Source organism: Amborella trichopoda, chromosome 6 (genome assembly GCF_054954075.1).
Source record: "Amborella trichopoda isolate Santa Cruz 75 chromosome 6, AtrichopodaSantaCruz75HAP2 v2.0, whole genome shotgun sequence".
NCBI lineage: Eukaryota > Viridiplantae > Streptophyta > Magnoliopsida > Amborellales > Amborellaceae > Amborella > Amborella trichopoda.
Window position 1 is genome coordinate 3,736,793 of NC_142341.1, and position 23,382 is coordinate 3,760,174.

General features: G+C 35.9%; 2 protein-coding genes across 2 annotated transcripts; one reads left to right on the plus strand and one right to left on the minus strand.

Annotated features, from left to right (window-relative positions):
• Window positions 1–13,834: 13,834 nt before the first annotated feature.
• On the plus strand, window positions 13,835–17,998 carry LOC18434459 (glutamate-1-semialdehyde 2,1-aminomutase, chloroplastic). Its single transcript, XM_006844529.4, has 3 exons — window positions 13,835–14,093; window positions 15,549–15,722; window positions 16,717–17,998. The coding sequence occupies exons 1-3, from the start codon at window positions 13,875–13,877 to the stop codon at window positions 17,782–17,784; spliced, it is 1,461 nt and encodes a 486-aa protein (XP_006844592.1). The 5' UTR covers window positions 13,835–13,874; the 3' UTR covers window positions 17,785–17,998.
• Window positions 17,999–19,935: 1,937 nt separating this feature from the next.
• LOC148781491 (Pollen Ole e 1 allergen and extensin family protein) lies at window positions 19,936–21,560 on the minus strand. The gene is made up of 2 exons (XM_088870510.1): window positions 21,010–21,560; window positions 19,936–20,591 (listed from the first exon to the last, which is right to left on the minus strand). The coding sequence occupies exons 1-2, from the start codon at window positions 21,194–21,196 to the stop codon at window positions 20,092–20,094; spliced, it is 687 nt and encodes a 228-aa protein (XP_088726636.1). The 5' UTR covers window positions 21,197–21,560; the 3' UTR covers window positions 19,936–20,091.
• Window positions 21,561–23,382: the final 1,822 nt, after the last annotated feature.

The following is a 23,382-nucleotide window of genomic DNA, read 5'->3' on the forward strand; positions in this document are numbered from 1 at the left end:
TAAATTTATGAACGAGGCTCTTCCTTGCAAATGGTGGTGGAGGAGTTTCTTCTGTTCCGACCACTTGTGGTTTCAGGTTTTATCCTCCAAATATAGTAGGGACATATTTCGTATGTGGCTACAAGGTGGTCGTTTTAATGATGCTTCCTTCTTGTGGAAACCTATCTATAGGTGCCGGCCTATGATTGTGAGTCATTTCTGTTGGAATGTGGGTAATGGTGTTTCCACCTCTTTTTGGCATCATAAGTGGTTAGGCGACGTTCCTTTGAAACTTTGCTTCCCTAATCTCTTTGCAAAGGCTCTCCATCCAAATGCTACTGTTTTGGCTCTGGTAAAGTCTGGAATATCTATTTTCGATACCGTCGTCTTTCTAGTGAGGATTTCAACCAATGGCTTCTTCTTATGGGATTATTGGATAACATTTACATTTATCATGACCACTCGGATGAGCTCATATGGGAACTTGAATGCGATGGTGTTTTTTCTATCAAGTCTTGCTATAGGTTTCTCTTTCACGATAGATGGTGGTGGTCCTTCCCTATAGCTACCAGTGTTTGGAAATGGCTCATTCATCTTAAGGTACAGGTTTTTATATGGCTGGCAATCCAATAAAAGGTTTTGACGATTGACAATTTGATCAAGAGAGGTAAAATACTACCCAATATCTGCTTGATGTGTAAGAGGGGTGAGGAAACGGGCAATCACCTTGTCATTCATTGTCAGGTAGCCTCCAAGATTTGATATTGGTTCTTTGGTTTACTTGGGGTTCATGCCCCATTCCCTTATCAGTTGTGGATATTGTTTCTCAATTTGCTTTTCCTCATCTGCCTTTCGGGGGATTTAAGGTTTGGAAAATTGTTAGAGGGGTTGTACTTTGGGAAATTTGGAAAGAGAGGAATAGGCGAGCCTTTGAGGGGTTAGCATTTCGGATGATAGACTGCTCGATCACATCAAGCTCTCCTTATGTAATTGGTTATCTGTCATCAAATTGGGGTGGGGTCTGTCTCATTTAGATGTCATGCTCAACCTTCCTAATCTCTTCTTGCTAGGTAAAGTCAAGATGAGACCTCGTTCTGTCTGGCCATCACTAGGGGAGGGATGCCTTAAATTGAACTTTGACGGTAGCTCGCTAGGCAATCCTGGTCCTGCAGGGATTGGGGGAGTTCTGCGCAATAGTTTGGGGAATGTTATCTTCTCTCATGCCGGTCCCAACTAATCACGTAGAGCTAGGTTCCTTATTACAAGGTCTTAAATTCATTTCCTCCCAAAACATCACCTCTTCTTGCATTATTGAAGGGGATTCCTTGAATGTGATTAGCTAATACAAGATGGAACTGAGCATCCCATGGGAGCTTCGATCTATTTGGTTGGACATTCTGGATCTCTCGGCCTCCCTCTCGGTCTCCTTTTCTCATGTTTATCGGGAGGCCAATTCCTTGGCTGATTCCCTCGCTAGAGGGGGGACTTCCTTGCCTTCCCTTGTGTTCTCTCTTGGTGTAATCTCTTTTCATTAGTTATTTTAATAAAATGTTGGATCCTTTGTCAAAAAACAATAAAAATAATATTGAAACTTTTGCCAAAAAAGGCTACTTCTTTCTATAGCGAGATAAATGACTTTTATGGAACCATTTCAAATATCGAAATCTGGCGCTGGAACTTAAATCCACAGTTTTAAATTCTCAATGACCATTTGTTGCCAGAACTTACACATATTAATGAAGTAAATCAGAGAACGGAATTTTAGCCATGAAAAATCAGAACTTAATGGCAACACTATTAGAAACTAAATAATTCTATCGATTAGAGATTGAATTTTTTGCCAAGAAGAGCTACTTCTTCCTATAATGAGATAAATGAATTTTATGGAGGCCTTTCAAATATCGATGAATTTTATGGAACCATTTCAAATATCAGAATCTGGCGCTGGCGCTGACTCGTCACCCCGGTTCACCCGGTTTGATTTGGGCATTTGAATCACATCAAGCTATATTTAAATAAAAAATTAAAAAAAATTAGGAAACTAGAGGATTTGTGCGATTCTAGGCTTTCTCACAAGAAATTGCCACCTTCCAAATTTAGTTCGACGGCTATTTTTGAGTCAATGTTGTGATCTAAAAATCTTTGACATGGATCAAAATTGCCGATCTAAATCAGAATCAATGGTACCCTAGTCGATTCTTCTCAGGTTGATTCTTCAAAGTGACTCCAAGTTCTATAGAAGAATTTGGGGAGTCAATTGGGGGATCAAGTCAGTCACCATTATCACTTATTATATTTATTATTTATTATTTATTTATTTATTTATTTATTTTTATTTCATTTTTTTAGACCAATTCCAACCGGATTCTCGTTTGGCATCGATCAGCCAATGACTAACCAGCCAGCCAATCCGAGTTTTAAAAAACATTAAACAAAGAAAACAGCTCGATAATGGGTACTATAAATTTAGTGTCCAATAAAAACAAAAAACAAAAGAAGGGAAACGGCAAAAGATCTTTGGGCAAGAAATGAACGATAGCGAGTAATCAGCAGCCGAAATAAAATGGGCATTTTGGTAATTTGTCGAAAGAATTAAATATGATGTAAGCTTGTCATTGGCCTCACTCCACGCCTGGCTCACACGTGTGGCGGCGCCTGAGATACCCATGCTTTGGATTGCGAAATGCACGTTACAATTTAATTCAGTTTATTGTTTGCTGTTGTTATCATGGCTCCATAATTCCTTTTGGGTTCGGCCATTTGAATTTTTTTTTTTTTTTTATTTCTCACGTTAGCCCTTTTAAATTCCAAAAAATAGTTTGATAGAACAAGTAGTACGGAAAATGTTTCGATAAGGCCACAGTTCTATGAAAATAAATAAAATCTCACCTCAAAATTCATTAAAAATAGGACGTTAGAAAACCTTAAAATCCATCTTCCATTATGATTATAAAAAAAGATTAGAATTTCAAACTCTAATGTCCGTGACGGTTTATTCTAACAACCAATGACGCCGTTCGTTGTGGTTCTGCGTGAATTTTTTGACCGCCACAAATCTAGCATGTCTACGACGGATACCATCATGGACATGCTAGGTCTGTAGCGATCGAAAAACACAGGCCACTCGATTTTTCAGACGGTGTTGAGCCTATGGGCGAAAACACTGTCCATTTTTGCCCATAGGCATTGCGTATATACTTCCTAAGTAAAGACTCACCTCAAAATTCATCAAAATTATTGCAATTCAATAACTGAAAAACTTTTACATCGATCATCTCGGCTTGAACATTATGGTTGTGAATAAAATTATGATCTCAAGCTCTAAAAATAGTATATATTATAACAAATAATCTAGACCTTCCGATTCTCCCTAAAAATAAGCATTCAAAGATCCCCAAGATTTGTCATTTTTTTAGTTTCAAAATTTATTGTCGTGTCGAAAATTGATTTTAAAGCCATCATGAAGATTTTATTGTCGGTGAGGTCATTTGAAGAGCATTAGATTGATAAGGTAATCACCTTGATCTTACCCCTCCTAGAATTGGAGAACGTGCACATTTTTTTTTCTTTGAATAGTTCAACGGTATGAATCAAACTTTAGCTATAGGGTTGCTAATGTCAACTGCTAATCAATCCAAACCTGAGCCCAATTAACCCCAATTGTTATTGGGAGGGCTTCTTATGTGACCCCAATCACATATATGGTATATATGACCCTTGGTCTCAACCATTAGATCTGAGTAGATGGCTAAGATGGCTTGAGTCACAATGTCACATGCTAACACTTAACCATTAGATCTTGATTAAATGGCTCATAGTGTTTCTTTTTTTTATTATACAAATAGTTTTGAAGTAAAATTTAGAGCATGCATAGATCTGACAAGGGTGCATATGATAAAAATATTTAAAAAATATTTGAAAGTGATGAAAAATTACCAAAATACCCCTAAAAATTATAGGGCCATTTTGGTCATTTATTTTACATAAAATATTTGTTATTTTTTCAAATTCGTCCTAATTTTATAGTGGGACGACCAAAATTTCACCTAAAAGTGATTTGTCAAAAAAATATGAAAAATAAAACAGTGTTTGACGTGACATTGTGGTATGAACAATCGTACCTTTCCAATTAAGATCAAACGGCTAAAAAGTGAGATTAAATGTAACTTATATGTCGTTGGGACACATAGATACATTTCCCATTGTTAATTGGTGTACATTCGTATAGTAAATCCAACTTGCATATTCAGTTCTTGGATTTTAGAGATTGCATATTCAGTTCTTGGATTTTAGAGATTGCATATTCAGTTCTTGGATTTTAGAGATACATTTCCCATTGTTAATTGGTGTACATTCGTATAGTAGATCCAACTTGCATATTCAGTTCTTGGATTTTAGAGATTGCATATTCAGTTCTTGGATTTTAGAGAGAAACATATAGCCTTTTCAGTTGTTTGATTCATAACTAGAAACAAAACTAAAGGGCCCATGATACGTCAAAGATGTGTGATATATACTTAGTTACTTACACTCTATAATGAGAACACAATAAGAGAAGGGTACATACTAAGTTACTCCTAGTGATTCCACATTAAGAAAAGTAGAAGCATAGCATGAGGCTGCGGCTCAAATCTTACTTGGAGAAATGTTTTTCGTGCCAAAAAACAATGAAATGATTATTCCATATTAAGAAAAACAAAAGCTTGGTTTGGGTTTTGGCTCAAATATTAGTAAGAAAGATTCTCTTTGTCAAAAAATAAGGATTATAGATGATCTCCACCAAGACATTGTAGATATCCGAAAAATGAATTTCAAGTTTTAAAAATAGTGTTGCTTATAAATCATTACGTAATTTTTAAGTGCTCACAAGTTTAGATCCATTGGATATGCATGCTTCAAATTTCATAATCATGGTAAAAAATCTATTTTTACGTTGTCATAGGAATTTTCGATGTCTAGTATATTTTCTAGTAAAATTTACTTTTTATAATAAAGCCGCAGATCACACCTTAGTCATCTCGTTGTGGTTTCATTCCCACTTATACCACCCCACTAACACCTTAAAAAACTAACTCCTAAACCATTTGAAATAAAATCAGTAGAAGCATATCTTCCCCCAGTGAATTACCCAAAAAAAAAAACAAAATGATAGGTCAGTTAAGTTAATGTTCGAAAACAACAACATGTAAGGTTAGTGTCAAACTTAGATTGGTATTTTTGTGCGCTTTTAATTTTTACAATTTTTTTGACGCATCCACCTCATAACCACCGATGCCCCAACTCCATTCCCAATTTTTGGGACAAGTTTAAGGATTCGAACCCTTGACCTAGGGGATGTCTTTTCAAGTACATTACTTTTTGATGGTTTTTATGCTTGCAACTTTCTTTGAGAGGAAATCCCCTGTTCTATGCATGTAAATGTCCCTTTCATGTGCCTATGCTATGCTCCTGTTTTCTTTAGCACATGAAATTTTAAGACATCTCTATTTGAGGTGTCATCTAAAATTGGGCTATCGATTATTTTTGAGACATGCATTGAGTACTCTGTTATGAGCTTTTCCTGCGTCTTTCCCATTCTCCTATGACATCTCCATCTCCTTAATGCTTTGTGTTATTGCAAACTATACTAAATATCTACAATTGTCCATAGATTTATTGATCCTACTTTTAAGTTGCCAAAATAATCAGTCTTTTGTAAATGACCAAGACCACAAGGGATCATTGCTTTAAAAGCCACGATCTCATGTTTCTAGTGCAGTCTAATCAATTGTTGATCATAGTATTTGCTTTCCTTTTCTCTTTTATCTTAAGAGAGAGAGAGCTTAAATTGCGTTCATTCGTCCGGTCAGCCCGGTAGCAAAAAAAATAAGACATAGGTCATTAAAATTTGGACTGGTGGTCTGGTCGATCGGGCCTGAGTTAGTTTGTTTCGGCCTATCCCAACCTTCTTGTTCGTTATTGTTTTCTTATTTTTCATTATTTCCCATTTAGCCCGCCTTGTTAGGGCTAGGACTGGGCTGGGCTAGGGCCTCTTTGGCCTTGTCAAGACCGGGCTGGGGCTAGCCTGGCCTGGCCCTATTGGGATCAAGCTTGACCATTGCCAGCATAATGTATGGAACATGTATACTATGTCTCCATAGGAGCAAACTATTCATTTGCACCCTCAAGAAAAAAGGGTGCAGTTTGCCTAGAGACGAGGCTCTAAACGAGTTAAAGGAGAGCCCACCTTTAAATAGTGTCGAGAAATGTAGTTTCAGCATTGCAAATCTTTGTGACAGCCTTAAAATATATTTTCATCTCTAATTATAAAATTTAAAGCCTAAAAAATGGTGTAAATCTAGCAGATCTATCAAAGCTTTAAAATCTTGAAAATTGACGGTCCAAAAGTGCTTTACAAGATGTACTATTTCCAAAACTTGAAATTTATTTTTTCTCATGTCCATGCATCTTGATGTTGAGGTGATCGATTTGAGGGTACTTGGGCATCAAAACAACCTCTTCTAATGACCTTTTTGAGGTGGGCTCTAATTTGATTGTTTAAAGCCTCGGCTCTATATAAACTTTTCCCAAAAAAAAATATATTTGGCATTCATTTTAATACATCAACGGTTATTACAACAAAAAAAAAAGAAAAAAAAGAAAAAGAAAAAAAAAGAAGGGATTTTGAGTACTTTAGCTCTTAAATTTTGTTAACTAAAAATTAGATGGTGTGCATTCAATTTTGGGACATTATTTTCTTCAAGTTCATAGAGTATGTGTTTGAAATTTTTTATTTTTTATTTTTTATTTTCCTTTGAGCTCTCTAGGTAGTAGAGGATACGTCCCCAAATTAGGGTCCCAAAAACACCCTAACTTTATTTTTGCCAGAGGAAGTAAATGAATCATTTGCTCCCACGGGAGCATGAGATCATTTAGTAATGCATGAGATAGAGTGATTTGGGATTTTAAATATGATACAAAATGCCATTGATCAGCGGTACCATGCCGTTGATTAGTGGCACCATTGTTCGCAAATATGGGAATAATAATATATCCGCAAATTAAAAAACCGGTACTAAATGTTAAAAAAATTTGAGGCAAAATCTAAAGCCAAAAATATTAATCGCTATAACATTAGATAATTAAAATTTCATGAACATTACAGACTTGGCTGAAAAATATTAGAGTGCAAAAAACGATATATCTATGGCTGACATGAAACAAAAGCGGACTCAGTTTCTATGCCCGCATACTAGAAATGCGGACCTCTTGATAAATCTAATTTTGAGATGGATTTTAAAACTTAACTTTTAAGGGCATGTAATTTATAACACGGAGATCATGAATATGAAAAAATAAATAAATGTTAAAACGTAGAAATAATAATTCTAATTAAAAAGTATTTGGACCGTTAGTTTTCATTGTATTTAGTTTCCATTGCATAGGAAGAGGAGCATGCAATGCAATGATTTTATTGTGAAGATACAATGATTTAAAAATGCTGGGTCAACACGGAATCGTCAGGTCCGACCTGAGAATCAGTCACCCAAATGCCGGGTCAACATGGAATCCTCAGGCCTGACCTGGGAATCAGTCACCCAAATGCCGGGTTAACACATAATCATCTGGTCCGACCTGGGAATCGTTCACCTCGTATCGATTTAGTCAATATATAAGCATTCATCCGGGTCTAGAAGAGAACCAGCGATTTGCTACAATAAAACCACATTTTGCTACAGTAAAAAATGACGACTCACTGATCCACCAATTTTTGGCTAGTTCACTGTTGTGGCACGTGTTTTTTCACCGATTAACTATTCTTTCTGCCCAGTAAAATAGCTGTATGAATCAGTTTTTTGCCAGTTAACTGTTTTTACATGTATATTTTCACCAATTCACTATTTTTATGTACAACAAAACAACGATCCGGACCGCCGATTCACCGATTTTTGCGATAACCAATATTGGTTACCGATCCGTTTGTTAAATCACTGGAAGATACACTATAGTCATCGCAGAATAATTTTATGTCATGACTTGGTAACATTTAGAGCCTATTTGACAAATTTTCTGGATAAATTTTCATTACGCACAAAAATGTGGTATGGGATCATAAAATCATTTTATTAAGAGCAAAAAATCATTTGGAAATTGGTACTGTTTCAAGCGCAAAACTGGTTTTTATTTTATAACTTTGTCTTCTTTTTTTTTTTTCCCCCTTGGTTTGGTAAAACACTCAAGTTTTATATGAGTAATAATAGTTATCAAGATGACTGGCTCCTGAACTTGCGAAGGACGTGGTCTACAATCAAAACTGGTCTAGTTATAGCTCGAATATGTTAGATAATTATTTAAAACCAAATCGTTTGACTAATCAAAATCGGTCAAATATTGATTTTGATCATAAACAAATTTTTGCTTTAGGTCGGACCACTTAAGGCATTGATTAACAATCAGACTCATCAGATCAGGTGGTCTGATCCGGTCTTGAGAACTGTGAGTAACTAACAAATTTTTATCTTGTTTTGAGTGGAAACCATTTCTCCCTATAAACACACACCGTGTAAAGCAAAGGGAAAATTTTCGTCCCATCGAAGAATTGTGCCAAATGCGAACGATTCAAGTACTATTATAAATATGATATAATATTCAAACATGCGTTCATTGACTCTTGGTTTTAATTGCATATAATTATTCCAGGGTTTGAAACTTTGATTTTGAATTAAGACCTTCTTAGGGTTAAATTATGCTTTCATCTTTTTTAAATGTCATACCTAATTAATTCATCACTAAGTCATTGACAAAAAATACCAAGAACTCAACTACCTCGTGTAATATTGCTCAGATATGAATGGGATCGTCTACGAAAAGATCATTTACCTTTTGTACAATGAGGTCAAAATCATTCTTATCCCTTCTGGGTGGTTCTAGAGTGTCATTGATTAGACATAAAATTTCAAAAAAATTTAATTCCCAAACTTCGTGACTCTCCCCACCCCATCCAATTTGACATCTAATGAGTAGGAATAGTTGTGACCTCCTTGTACAAAGGGTAAATGGTCTCTCTATAAATAATCCCTATATAAACATTGAGCGTGTAGGAGCCTTCTCCCCGCTGACTCACCCCAAAAAAAAAAGTAATTTAAGTGTGAATACCTGTACTCCCTTGGGAGCATAGTTCAGTTCGCCTTCCTCTCAGATGACTACTTGGGAGGATTTTTCAATTTGGAGTTTAGGAATCACCACAGAATATCTAAGAATTAATGATTACTTTCAAAAAAAAAAGTTTAAAATTTTGAGTTTTCTAACACTTAGATCTCACCTTTTAAAAATTGGACGGTTTGTATTAAATCTCAAAACATAATTTTTTTGATGTCTTTAGGGTGCAATTAGAAAATATTTTTTATTGAGCTTAAACTATGTGCTAAAGAGGTTGTATCTCCATAAATTTTGGTGCTTAAAATTAATTGTAGATGGGGTTTTACCCGAGGAAGTAAATGTACATTGTACTCCTAAGGGAGTAGAATCTTTTGGGATAAATATTTAGTCATTTGTTCTTTTCAAATGCGGAGTTTCTTAATCTTACACGTGAGAAAATATATGGCATAATACTATTCCAAGTGAAGGAGTACTAATACGGCACAAGTTCAATGACTCCACAAGTCCACTGACAATATTTCCGAATCCAAGGATATAATAATAAGAGGTTATATATTTGGGTGTGGTTTATAAACAATTGAAAAATACATTTCAAAAATAATGTAGATCGAATAGATTTATAAACAATTGAAAATCCTGAAAATTGATGGTTCGGAAAATACATTACATGATGCATCACTTTCAAAACTTGAAAACAAATTTTCCTCATGTCCATATATCTTGAGGTCGAGATGATCGATTTGAAGATTTTTTGGCATTGAAACCTCTTCTATTTAATTTTTTAGAAGCGCCTTAATTTGATTATTTAGGGCTTCACTCTTATATAAACTTTTTTCCATTAATAAATCCAATGTGTATCTCTTGTGACTATTTCAAAAAAAAAAAAAAAATTGAATGTGCACCTTAGTCTCACTGTAGCCTTAAAAAAAATGTTGACTAAATAAGATGAGAAAATTCGTCCTTTTTCCCTGCATATAACCTTCACATCTAAATATTTGAAGCTAAATATAAAACATATGTAAGGGAATGGGTACACTAAACCTTGCAAATTCAATGAACCCAGCCACCCTCAGCCCCACACACAAGTAAAAACTTGAAAAGTTTTATTACTCCCGCTAGGGATATACTATGCATTTTCTCCCCGGATAAAACTCAAGCTTAGAATATCTTTCGAACCTCAAACTTTGAGGATGCAACCTCAAGAACCTAACAACCAACCTAAAATAAAAAAATTTAAATCGCACTAATGGTGCCTAAAATAATGTCCTAAGACTGAAAAGGAATCGTTTAGGTTATGGAGGCCAATATTCAGGTGTTCAAGAACTCGAGTCCAATTTTTTTTCTTTAAAATAATAATCTGGTGATACTTAGATGGATCCAAAATTTTGAAAAAAAAATAAAAAGAAAACTAAAAAAAATCTCCCAAGCAACTCTTCGCTCCATGTACGATACTCTCGCACCGGAGCATACCATATCCTCTCAAAAAATCGAGAAGAATGTATCTAAGGGTGGTACAAAAAACGCATATAGTGTGATTGATGCAATGGGTTTTTATATTTTTCTATTTTAATATTATCTTGTTTATTGGTTTGGGGTTATTTTGGATCTTTAGCTTTATTTAGAGTTATTTTTGTTTATTGAAAAGATTTGAGGGGATTGTCTATAAAGACAATTTATCTTTGACACATGGAGATCACAATTATTTTTTATATCATGAGTTGGTAATCCTTGATAATAGCGAGATTGAGGAAGACGTCGCGCATAAAATTAAAACTGGATGGGCAAATTGGATACATGCAAATCTAAAGTTTTATGTGATATATCATTGAAACTAAAGAGGAACTTTTATAGGACAAATGTAATACCCGTCATGCTTTTATGGGATGGAATGTTCGGTATTCAAGAAACAACATATCTATAGGGTGAGGGTTGTTGAGATGAGGATTTTGAGATGGATGAGTGGCAAGTCAAGAAATGATAGAATTCGAAATAAATATATACAATGGACTCCAATAGCTGATAAACTGAGGGAAAATAGACTTAGATGGACTAGTCACGTGTAGCCGAGACCTGATACATCACCTATTAGGAGAGGCAATTCAGTTCAAGTAGAATGCTTTAAAAGAGCAAGGGGAAGTTCCAAAGGATATTGGAGGAAAGTGATAAGAAAAAATATAGTGATTTATAGTTTGATTGAGGGTATGGCCCTTGATAGAACAAAATAATAGAAATTAATTAGTGTAGCTGACCCCAAATAGTTAAGATAAAGCTCAGATGATGATAGTGATAAGTAATTTTAGATATGATAATCTATTCCAAATAAAGCTAATTACCATAGTGCTTAGACACATATAGGGCCTATGAATTTTATTCATTTCTTGATGTTGGTCCTAACTCATGGAGATTACATTTTTAAAAGGGTGGGGTTTATTTAAAGATACAACCTTAATTGTAGAAGTAAGTAATAATTTGTGGGATTGTCTACAAAGAGACTATTTATCTTTGGGTGCGTTTTGTATAGAGCCGAGGCTCTAAACAATCAAAAGTAAAACGCACATTCAATAGTATCAAGAAATGTGGTTTCAATACTGGAAATCTTTGTGATGGCTTTAAAATATATTTTTATTTTTATTTATAAAATTTAAAAGCTTCAAAAACAGTGTAGATTGAGCATATCTATAAAAACTTAAAAATCTTGAAAATTGACGATCCAAAAATATATTACAAAATACACTATTTTCAAAACTTGATGTATTACAAGATGCACTATTTTCAAAACTTCAAATCCATTTTTTTCTGATGTCCATGCATCTTGATATCGAGACGATCAATTTGAGGATATTTGGGCCTCAAAACAACCTCTTCTAATAAATTTTTTGAGGTAGGCTCAAATTTGATTATAGACTTTTTCTTTTATCTTTTGTACATGGAGGTTACAATCCTTCTCACTCATTAGATGTCAAATTGGATGGCTTAAGGTAAGCTATGAAATCCAAGAATTTATTTTTTGGAGCTTTGTGTCTATTCAATAACATTCTTGCAACCACCTATTTTGAAATTTAAAAGACAAGAATGATTGTGACCTCCATATACAAAAGATAAATGATCTCTTTGTAGACAATCCCTATTTCATACCATCTATTTTTTGGATACGTAGTTTTGACATGTATTGTAAAGCATTTAAAAAGGTAACACATCCTTATATAAACATTTTCCTTTCCAAAAAGGATAATTGTTTCATGTGGGCTGGGCTATATTTCTACAATATGCGGTCTGAAGGTACAAACCATCTATCTTAAAGATGGATGCAAATAGGTGGTCCATCTAAAAACAATTGTAACTAACAGTCCAAAAGTTTTCTTAATATAATTATTATATCTAATCATCAAAATAGTTTTTTTTTTTTATTATTCATTTTCTCCATGTTAAAGATTATATATTCTCTAAAGGGTGCGGTTTGTATAGAGCCTAGGCCCTAAACAATAAAATTAGAGCCTACCTTCAAATATTGTTGAGAAATGTGGTTTCAATACTGAAAATCTTTGTCATAGCTTTAAAATATATTTTCATCTTTATTTATAAAGTTTAAAGCTTCAAAAATAGTGTAGCTCGACAGATCTATGAAAACTTGAAAAATCTTGAAAATTGACGGTCCAAACATGCATTACAAAATACACTATTTTCAAAGCTTGAAATCCATTTTTTCTCATGTCCATGTATCTTGGTGTCGAGATGATCAATTTGAGAATATTTGGGCATCAAAACAACATTTTCTAATAAAATTTTTGTAGTAGACTCCAATTGGATTGTTTAGAGCCTCGGCTCTATATAAGCGTTTCTTTTTTAAAAAAGTTAGGATCAACTTATATTTTAAAAAATATTTGTTGCCAAGCCCACATTTCTACATTATGCAGGCCGGCCGCATAGAAAACGTGTCCTTCCGTGGTAGATTTTTTTTTTGTATCTTTTTAGTTTTTAACACTTTTTTTATCGTCCGGGACTTGCTCAGTTAGAACAGTTGAACCGGCTGATTTACCGGTTGAGCTCGCCAAATTGCTTCCGAGCTCATGTTTGGCTAACCGTTCTAGTTCGATTTTACAAACACTAATTCAGATGTCCAATTGAATTTGACCAACTGGGTCCAGGTTTAGGTTTGGGTCTGCGTCGGGCTTGGATCCTATGTATTATATGCAAGTGAAAAGTTTTCGTGCCCCTCCAGGAGCGTGTTTAGGATTACTCCCTTTGGGTAAATCCTTGTGATTATTAAAACAAAATACATTCGCATGAAGTTGAAAATTAATGAAAAAAAATATATTTTAACGAATAGATTTTTTAATTAAAGTGGGTATTAATGACAAAAAAAATTTTAATCTTTATCATAATGTAAATAATATTAAAAAATTCATTATAAACCAAATTCTTTTATTTTTGGGAATTTTTATATATATTTTTTGATTTTTTTTTAAATACCGATCGATCACCGAAACCACCCAAAATTGGAAGTGGCCGGTTCTGATCTAACCTGATGATTAGCGGTTAGATCGCCATGTTTTCTGACAATGATATAAACCATACCTGACCCGTTGGACCGGACCCGTCCCGATCCAATTCCAGCCCTACTATTTAAGATGGTAAAGAGCCGCCTTTTGACCGAAATGAGATGGGAAATTTCATCTTTTACCCTATATATACCCTTCCTAAGAAGCCAAATATCCTCAGGCCTGGGCTATTATCTTCTCGTTCCCAAAGCTAAAGCCATGGCGTCCCTCTCCGGTTTTACAGGTTCTTCTATTAGCTCAGAATGGGCAGGCCTTTCATGGAAACAGTTCATTCCAATTCAAAAACCCACAATCTCTGTTTCAAAGAATTCTTCAAAAGCTCGTTCAAATGCTTCTTCTTCATCAGTGAAGATGGCCATCTCAGTTGAGAAGAGATTAATACTTCAGAAATCTGAAGAGGTTTTCAATGCCGCAAAGGTAAGGGTTAGGTTTTGGTTTTCGTTTCTTCTCGTCTGGAATCTGGCAATGGAAGGTTCTGGTTCCTTTTGTGCTTGTAATTTCTTTGATTCTCTACCGCATGAAGTGAAAATTTGTGGTCTTTTTGCGTGAAAAGCGATGAATTTGATGAATTTTGGTCTTCTGATGACTTTGGAGTTTGTTAATTGGGTGGAAATCGAAGATTGATAGGTGTTTGTTCCTGTAATTCCTACTAGTCCTCATTATTTGAAGTTATGTGAATTTTCAGTTTGAATAATGCAGATTTGATGAATTTGGTGCTTTTGTTTGGTTATTGGGTGTTAATGGTAGCTCACATCTGTTTCCCTTGTTTTGGTAGTCTGAATTTAGATTTAAGCAAAGCAGGGTTTTTCTCAACATTGGACCATACTTTGAGTAAATCATAAAATGCGAGAAAATATCGAAATGTGGGATTTAGGGCGAGTGTTGGACCAAGCCTGATGAAATTAATGAAAACATGGTTGCCAAAATGGCCAATTTGTTATCCATATTTTGATCTCAATTTTGGATATTCCTGTTAAAATTAATCTCAGCGCTATGTTTCTGTGTTCTTTTCTTCTGAAAAGTCCCCCTCACTTTTGAGGAATCATGGAAAATTATTGCCAAATTGAATCTTAATCTCATTAGAGTTTTAGCGGTTTGCAGTAGACACTGGGGTCTTTTGATCTCTATCCTACTCCAATTCGGTTTAGGACAGAGCCCTGCATCTGAATTTCAGAATATTTGCCCACCAAAAGTCAGCTTGTTACCCAGCAGAAACGATGCAATTAGTCTAAGAAGTTGGATTTTATATACAAGTTGAGTGATAATTTACATCAGAGTTGATTTTCCTATAGCTACTTCACTGTGAAATGATGGAAGAATAGCAGCATACGAATTGTTGTTATGAGATAAAGGTTGAGTTTGGTGGATGAACAAGTGATACTCTTTGCACGCAGTCTCTTCTCCTCATATGAAATAAGTTATGATCAAACGTTAGCTATTGTTACTATGCAAATCACTTTGGTATCAACATCAATGTGTTTTAATGTCTTAGTTAGAATTACTATGTGAGCTTTTAGCATTGAGTGCATGTTTTGGTTAGCTTTGGTGTTTTTTCTATGCGTGCAAACTCCTTGAAGTTACACTCATCGTTTTGATGAATGATACTTTTCTTACATAAGATGTAGTTAGTGGAGCTGCATGGTATGATGATTTTTTGTAGAATTTATTGTGTAAACATGATCAAAACAAAGTAAAATATAAATTGAGCTTTGTTGTGTAAAATTCAATAAGTTCATTAAGCCAATTCTCTTTCTTTCTTTTTTTCCGTTATTTTTTTGGTATGGGCAGATAACAATCTTCACCATATAGGTTGCAATATTTTATTTGAGTTGTTATTGCGAATTTTTAACTTAGAGAAGTTTGGAACTCTAGGATTTGATGCCAGGCGGTGTAAATTCACCTGTCCGTGCCTTCAAATCTGTTGGTGGACAACCCATTGTGTTTGACAAAGTAAAAGGTTCTCGTGCATGGGATGTTGATGGAAACGAGTACATTGATTATGTTGGTTCATGGGGGCCTGCAATTATTGGCCATGCAGATGATAAGGTATTATTTTCTTCCATTTCCTTTTTACCACATCCAGATTTAGCGGGCATGCTTTTAGTTGTAAGTGCTGAATGGGGGCCTACCATGAGATTTTGAACTCTGATTACCATGAAATCCATGATTTTCACCAAATAAAAGTTACATCAGAAAAAACAGAAATCTGAAATCTATTTAACATGGTGTGACAAAGAAATAGGATAACTTGTTCTCTTAGCAACTAAGATAGACACTGGGTGAGCCTTTGAATCATACTGGAACTATGCTTGTGTTCTAGCTTTTCCATTAAGAAGGCCTTTGGTAGACCTGGTGCTTGGCAAATTTAGTTCATATGATTAACCTTCTAAATATTATGCCATTCCTTATTTATTTGGTAATTGTCACATCTTTGCTCTGTTGAACAATATAATAATATATTCAACTTACTCTTGAGTCTCAGATTGATTGGAATGAGCTTAGACGCTTAGAACCCGGGATTCTGCATAGGATTGAAAGCAGTACCAAATTTTTAATTAGGAGTGGTAACTTAAAATATTATCCGAGATTAGTGTAGGAATTGATGGGGGAGTCACCAAGTGGGATTGTTACCCCTTGAAAAATAATCTTGTTCATGAGGCTTAGAATTCAATGAACCGTTTGCAAGCCTTATAGATTGTGTACACTAGTTAAATGTCGTGGGACTGAACACATTTGCAAACAATGTCATGAGATTAGTGCTTGTGGATTCTTGGCCTTTGTGTATGTTTATGTTGGATATACTCTCTCATACAATGAATGAAATGCTTTACTTACAACATTTTTTTTTTTTTTTTGTTAAAAGCTCTATTAAAAAAAATCAAAGCTTAAAAATTGAAAAGGAGAGAAGGAAACTAAGAACTGATATATAAAAGAACATCAATATCGGCAGTATCATAACTCTAATGACATTTCAATGTATCTTGTCGCTTCCTTTTGTTACTTAATATTTCAGTTAACTTCACTCATGAAAGCAATTTAGGTCAATGCCGCATTAATCGAAACCCTCCAAAAGGGCACCAGCTTCGGGGCCCCTTGTGTGCTTGAGAACACCCTTGCTGAGATGGTGATCGCTGCTGTTCCAAGCATTGAGATGGTGCGCTTTGTGAACTCAGGAACCGAAGCATGTATGGGTTGTGTGCGTCTTGCTCGAGCCTTCACAGGCCGAGAAAAGCTCGTCAAATTTGAGGGTTGCTACCATGGCCACGCCGACCCCTTTCTCGTTAAAGCTGGAAGTGGGGTTGCAACTCTAGGCCTCCCTGACTCCCCCGGTGTGCCCAAAGCTGCCACTTTCCCAACCCTCACTGCCCCCTATAATGACTTTGATGCAGTCAAGCAACTTTTTGAAGCCAACAAAGGAGATATAGCAACTGTAATCCTTGAACCAGTGGTCGGTAACTCGGGTTTTATTGCACCAAAAAGAGAGTTCCTTGATGGATTACGCAAGCTTACAGAGGAGCATGGTACACTTTTGATCTTTGATGAAGTGATGACAGGGTTCAGGATAGCATATGGGGGTGCCCAAGAATACTTTGGCATGAAGCCCGATTTGACAACCCTTGGGAAAATTATTGGTGGGGGTTTGCCTGTTGGGGCCTACGGTGGGAGAAGAGATATAATGGAAATGGTGGCTCCTGCTGGGCCTATGTATCAAGCTGGCACTTTGAGTGGGAATCCATTGGCTATGACAGCTGGTATTCATACGCTGAAGCGTTTGCAAGAGCATGGAACCTACGAGTATTTAGATAAGATAACAGGTGAGCTTGTAAAGGGATTGCTAGAGGTTGGGAGAAAGGCTGGGCATGCATTGTGTGGTGGTCACATTAGTGGCATGTTTGGGTTTTTCTTCACTGAGGGACCGGTCTATAGCTTTGGTGATGCAAAGAAGAGTGATACTGCAAAATTTGCAAGGTTTCATAGGGGCATGTTAGAAGAGGGTGTGTACCTGGCACCATCACAATATGAAGCTGGTTTTACGAGCTTGGCTCATAGTTTGGAGGATATACAAAGCACTATTTCTGCTGCTGAGAAGGTTTTTCGAAGCATTTGATTTGGTAATGTTATTTTGTCTCCTTTTTGTTTGTTTCTCTAATTTTTGTTTTTGTAATGGCTTTTTCTCTATCTCTTAGTTGTTTATCTATTTGCTTGTTCTTTGTGGCCTCTTTTATGATCTTGAGATTCAAAGTTTGCTGGTTTACATTGTATTTGTAGCTTCTTTCTGTATTGTCGTTTCAACTATAGTATACCAGCCATGTTTTGGGAAATTTGTCTTGCCTTATATTAATAATCAAAAGATGATAAAACAAGATCTTTAGATTTCCATTAATATGTTCCACGTATGTGGGATACAATGCCACGTGACAGGGAAGGTGTTACTGTAGCCATTTTGGTGCCAGTCACTCAATCCAGTGAGGGAATCAACAGTTCGTGTTTGCTTCTCTGTAACCATGAGAGAGAACCATCAAGTCAATAAACTAATCCTCAACCCCTTATGTTGTATGGACCTCATGTGTTGCCTATCTGGCAACATTCAATGAGTTTTCCGCTGTTGTATCCATGTGAAATCCATGAAACCTACAAGAATTTTAGCTTGTCTTCGTAGAATCTCATCCTATTGGGACCTGCATAACCATAATCCATCATTCCCAATTTTCGCGGTTCAAAATAAGGCCTCTCTACCCTCGGGGGCGGGGATTGCGGCTTCTTCACTAGGGGAGTGACCCCCATTGCTTTATGCTGCTGACAAATTATTACCTGAAATATGAGAAAATTATTGTGGAGGTCTTCCTTGAATGTGCCTAGAACGAAGTAATATACAATAGTCTCCTCGACCAACCTTTGCACAACGCAATGATTCACAAACTGGACTTCCTAACTGACCTTGGTGGACTTTCACACCTGCCCTTTTAGGCACGGAAATATTACTTGACTGAAAAAACTCTTGAACATTCACATTTCTAGATTTTTCTTGTCAGTAGTGACTCTATAGATGAAGTCCTCTTCTGTCCTAACACGCTAGACCTAATTCCTGGACCACATCATCCATCAGGTTATGGCAGGGGCCTCAAACATTTATACCCCTAATACCCAAGTTACTATTGAGTGCATGAATTTGTATTCAAACCTGCCAAATCAGGGGAACAATTCTTGAATTGCAATGCCACCGTCTAGTTCATCCAAATCCTGATCCTACTCCCACATAAAACCATATTCGAAACCTCAAAAGCAGTGTTCGCAAAATCGAACCTGAACAGTTAACTGGACATGGGCCTGAAAGCGGGTTCAACCGTTCTAACCGGGCAAGTCCCAATAAAAAAGTGTTGAAAATAATAAGAAAGATACAAAAAAAATCTACTAAAATATGAAAAGCATATGAAGAATGATTATAAAAAAAAACGCATTCAAATGAAGTTGAAAATTAATGAAAAATGGATTTTAATGAATCGATTTGTGCTTAGGGGTATTTTAAAAATTTTCTGAAAAAAGGTGGGAAAATATAAACGTGAGTATTAATGACCAAATTTTTTTTTAATCTTTGCCATAATATAATGAATATTAAAAAATTCATTACAAACCAAATTCTTTATTTTTTAGAATTTATATACATTTTTTTGAATTTTTTTGTTTTAAATACCGGTCGTTCACCAAAACTACCCAAAACCGGATCTAACCGAGCAGTTTGAGGTTAGATCGCCCGGTTTTTCCAACAGTGCTCAAAAGTAGAAATTACGCACTCTACCCTTGCTCCTAAGCCTCCACTCTTAAATATCTCCATGGGGTTACTCCCAATTCATACTATGCCTTTGTATGGTTCTATAGGCTTTTCTTATCGAACCATGGGTTTCATGGTCATCATTAAAACTTAGCCTTCTTGCCAATGCTTTCGAGAGACCTTTTCAACCCTCAGACTGAAGATAAAAAATTTATCTCTTGGCTACATAGTAGATGCCACCTTATAGCACCTGAGGATGAATTGCAAATTGTCCTTTTGAAATGCGGCACAGTCCATGGAAACCAGAGGATCAACAATAGTCCCTATATACATGTGTTTGTATGTACAAATGTATTTTGTGAGTCAATTAGCATATCTGATGCTCTACATATTAAAATTGTGGGTGGCATGGACAGTCGGGGAGAGAGAGAGAGAGAGAGAGAGAGAGAGAGTCTTACTAGCAACAACTATTTCACCAGTTCCATGTAATGGAGAATGTATCTCAACATTATTTATCTGAATAGTGTTAAATGGTTACAAATACAAACAACTAGGTACCACTCTCAATATCTAACTACAATGCTGCTGCTGTGGGGTGGGTGTGTGTGTGTGTGTGAGTGTAAATAAACTGCAAATTAAAATTAATCAAGGTTCAACTGTTGGGTTGGGGTAATGGGGAGGAGATGGGGGTCGGAAGAAAGGAAACCAAGAAGGCGGGCTTTCCAAAGAAAATTGTGAAGGTGGGGGTGGCGGCAAAAACCAAGAAGGGATGGGAGGCCGAAAAGGAAATGGGAAGGACAAATGTGGAATTGGAGGAAGAGGCGGAAAAGGGAACCCTGAAAAAGGGTTGCCAAGTGGAGGCATGACAAATTTTGCTGATGCCATGTGGCAGCTCATGGGCCCTCCACTTGGCACATAGCTAAGTGGGGCCACTACATATATGGGGCCCATTCCATTAGATGACTCCAGTGTGATGTTCGATGTCAAGTTGACACGTGGCACATTGCAGGCTGTCGCTGAGTTGTTGATCAGGCTAATGTGGCAGCTCGAGATGACGCCAATCGGCAAGCATATTGCGTAGATGCCTTGTCTATTGGTCACTGATGTGGCATTTATGGAACCACACCTAGCTTGGACATGCGCTCCTGCAAGGAATGGACATTAGAAAGATGTATTATTTGTGGAGACTTCTTGATATATGACATGCATGTTAAAAAGTTGACCTCCACCATCCACTTACCGTGATCAATATTGTTCTCTCTGTTAAGTACTTGGAAAAAAAATTTATATGTGTTGTTTTCTTGGTGAAGATACCATCGGGGTTGAATTAGCCTTGAGTAAGCAAAGCTTTAATGAAGATTACTGGATTATAGGGATTGACAGTTACATGAAGCCTGTACATGCAAAAGTAGGCTATACCAGGAGAAAGTACAAGCGTACTGGATATGGTATGAAGTGACGCTCCAGGCATGTTCTAGAGAGAGGTACATGCATACTAGATAGGGTGAGAGACAAGGTACAAGAAGAAGCGAGAAAAGAGAGAGAGAGAGACTCAGTGACTACCTTGCAGAAAATAACTATGGTTTGTAAAAGTGTTCTCATAGCATGCATCACAGTACACAATTCCAAAGATTGTCACTTGCTTTGCGAGCTTTCGAGTTCTGACCCATTTTCCATCAACTGTAACATGACAAGCAAAAGAAAAGGCAATTAGGAATGAGAGAAAAGCACAGGTTGCTGGGTTGTTCATGGAGACCCAATGGGTTACTAATGGGTGACAAGCATATTTATACACAGCTAGAGAGAGACTAGCCCGTGAGCCTGAAGTTTTTCAGAGGATGCTTGTCTACTGGGATAGGACATGTTCATGTGAAGGAGCATTGGCTGAAAAAAAGAAAATATCACTGCAGAGAACTTAGCAAACTGGTAAGTTTTGGCTCTTACCAAATGACAACTGTGAATCTCTCCAGTATGTGGTCCTAAATCTGTTAACCAATATTAAGCTCTCTCTCTCTCTCTCTCTCTCTCTCTCTCTCCATCAAACACAGGACTTAAGTGATGGGTTTCGTTGTGAGGGTCTTATTATTTAAATAATAATAAAAAGGATTGTGATATCAAAATCATTTTTGGTAGTGTAAAGGGAAATGTATACAGTAAGACCATTTACTTTTGGTGTAGGAAGATTACAATCATTATTGACGGTTAGATATAAAATTGAGAATTGAGAATTTGTCATTGACTTGGTACAAAATTCAAAACAAAATTTTTTGAATTTTGTGAATTATTTCAATCTATTAGATTTCACATCCAATGGCTAAGAATGATTGTGACCACTTTGTATCAAAAGCGAATGGTCTTATAATAGTGGAAAGTGTAATGATCCGTATGAACATTGAGAAGCAATCTGCATAAGTGTTTTAGTAGTCTGATCAATTGATGCACGCTAAAGAGAGTGGGACGACCATGCAGAGTTCGTGTTAGTCCCACTTGCTTTTGATCACCATCCATCAATAGATTTGGCAATGTGACAATCGGACTTACACTAGTGCATCACCATCCATCAATAGCTTTGACGGTGTCATAATCAGACTCACACTAGTGCATCACCATCCATCAATAGATTTGACAGTGTGATAATCAGACATGCACTAGTGCTTTTGCATGATCATATGGATCAAAGCATACTATTCTTTACTGCATAAACATTTGTCCAAATACCCATGAAAAATGAACTATTTAATATTATATCCATATCTTTTGATTTAATTTCGGAACACCCATTAAAAGACACATGATCATGATTTAGAATAGTTGCAAGTGAGGAAAATGCTAAAAAATTAATGTATAGGTATTTTGATAAATTTCTCTATTTTAATTTGACATGCAAATCAAAATTTAGATTGAAGTTTTCTATTTCTAAACAACGAGTTTAGTTATTCACGGGTTGAGCTTGGGTTGGGGTGCTTCTCTCAAGTTACGAGGGCAGACTAAAGTCTTTGTTTTTGTGCAGCAAGAGAAGCCAAAATGAAAAAACGCCCTAAAACTTTAATTTTCAATTTCTTGAAACGAACCAACACCCTTAGGTTTCGTGTTCCCACTTTTGGTGGTCTTTTTTTCAAAAAAAGTAAGTATATTAGAAAACAAAAGGGAAAGGTTTCAATACTTCTCCTGAATGTCCAGCGTCCAATTTTTTATTAAGCAAGCCATTGACCGTTTCATGCAACAGACGCTTCAGAGTATTTTACTTTTAATTTTTTTCTATAAATTTATATGAATTTGAAATTTGGTACATGTCATGAGGCACATCTAAAAATAACATTAAAAAAATATTTTTGATAAAATAAAGCGACTAAATTACCTTTAAAATATTAGGGGTATTTTGATCATTTTATTTTATTGAAATATTTTTTATTTTATTTTATTTTTTACAGGTGCAACTTTAATAGAGGAGTGGACGCCTAACATTTGGGGTCAAAAATGTTTTGTAGAAAAAAACTTAAAAATAAAAAAGTGTAGAGGTATGATATTGTGATTAAGGCTATCTCAGCCGTCCATTCAGAATGGACGATTGGATAGGGGCAGTATATAAATTTTATACATTAGTTAATGAGAAGCACAAGACATACATTTGGAGTTCATTTGAGTAATAAAACATTTAATAGATCAAAATAGCCATGAAAGAAGTCGGGAAGGAATGTCTTTGCTATTTATTGCATTGGGAAATAAGAATTGCTGAGAATAGGGTTGGGGTGGTGGTGGTAGGCACCGGTTAAGGCCTAGGCTTTCATTCTCACCTAACGCATTTAGAATTTACTAACGATTTAAAAAACGAGTAGGGGTTTGTCATCCCCTAAATTATCCAAAAAAAAATAAAGATGGGTGGAAATGAGGAAAAACTCTACTAAAAAATCAAACGGTAGGAAAACCGACTTGTAC

What these genes read in the sequence shown, in the direction of transcription:
- LOC18434459 (XM_006844529.4), top strand. Translation starts at nt 13,875, where the DNA reads ATGGCGTCCCTCTCCGGTTTTACAGGTTCTTCTATTAGCTCAGAATGG. An exon ending in AGGTTTTCAATGCCGCAAAG is followed by an intron (nt 14,094 to 15,548) that starts GTAAGGGTTAGG and finishes TTGGAACTCTAG; the next exon opens with GATTTGATGCCAGGCGGTGT. An exon ending in TTGGCCATGCAGATGATAAG is followed by an intron (nt 15,723 to 16,716) that starts GTATTATTTTCT and finishes AAAGCAATTTAG; the next exon opens with GTCAATGCCGCATTAATCGA.
- LOC148781491 (XM_088870510.1), bottom strand. Translation starts at nt 21,196, where the DNA reads ATGAACAACCCAGCAACCTGTGCTTTTCTCTCATTCCTAATTGCCTTT. An exon ending in CCATAGTTATTTTCTGCAAG is followed by an intron (nt 20,592 to 21,009) that starts GTAGTCACTGAG and finishes CATTCCTTGCAG; the next exon opens with GAGCGCATGTCCAAGCTAGG.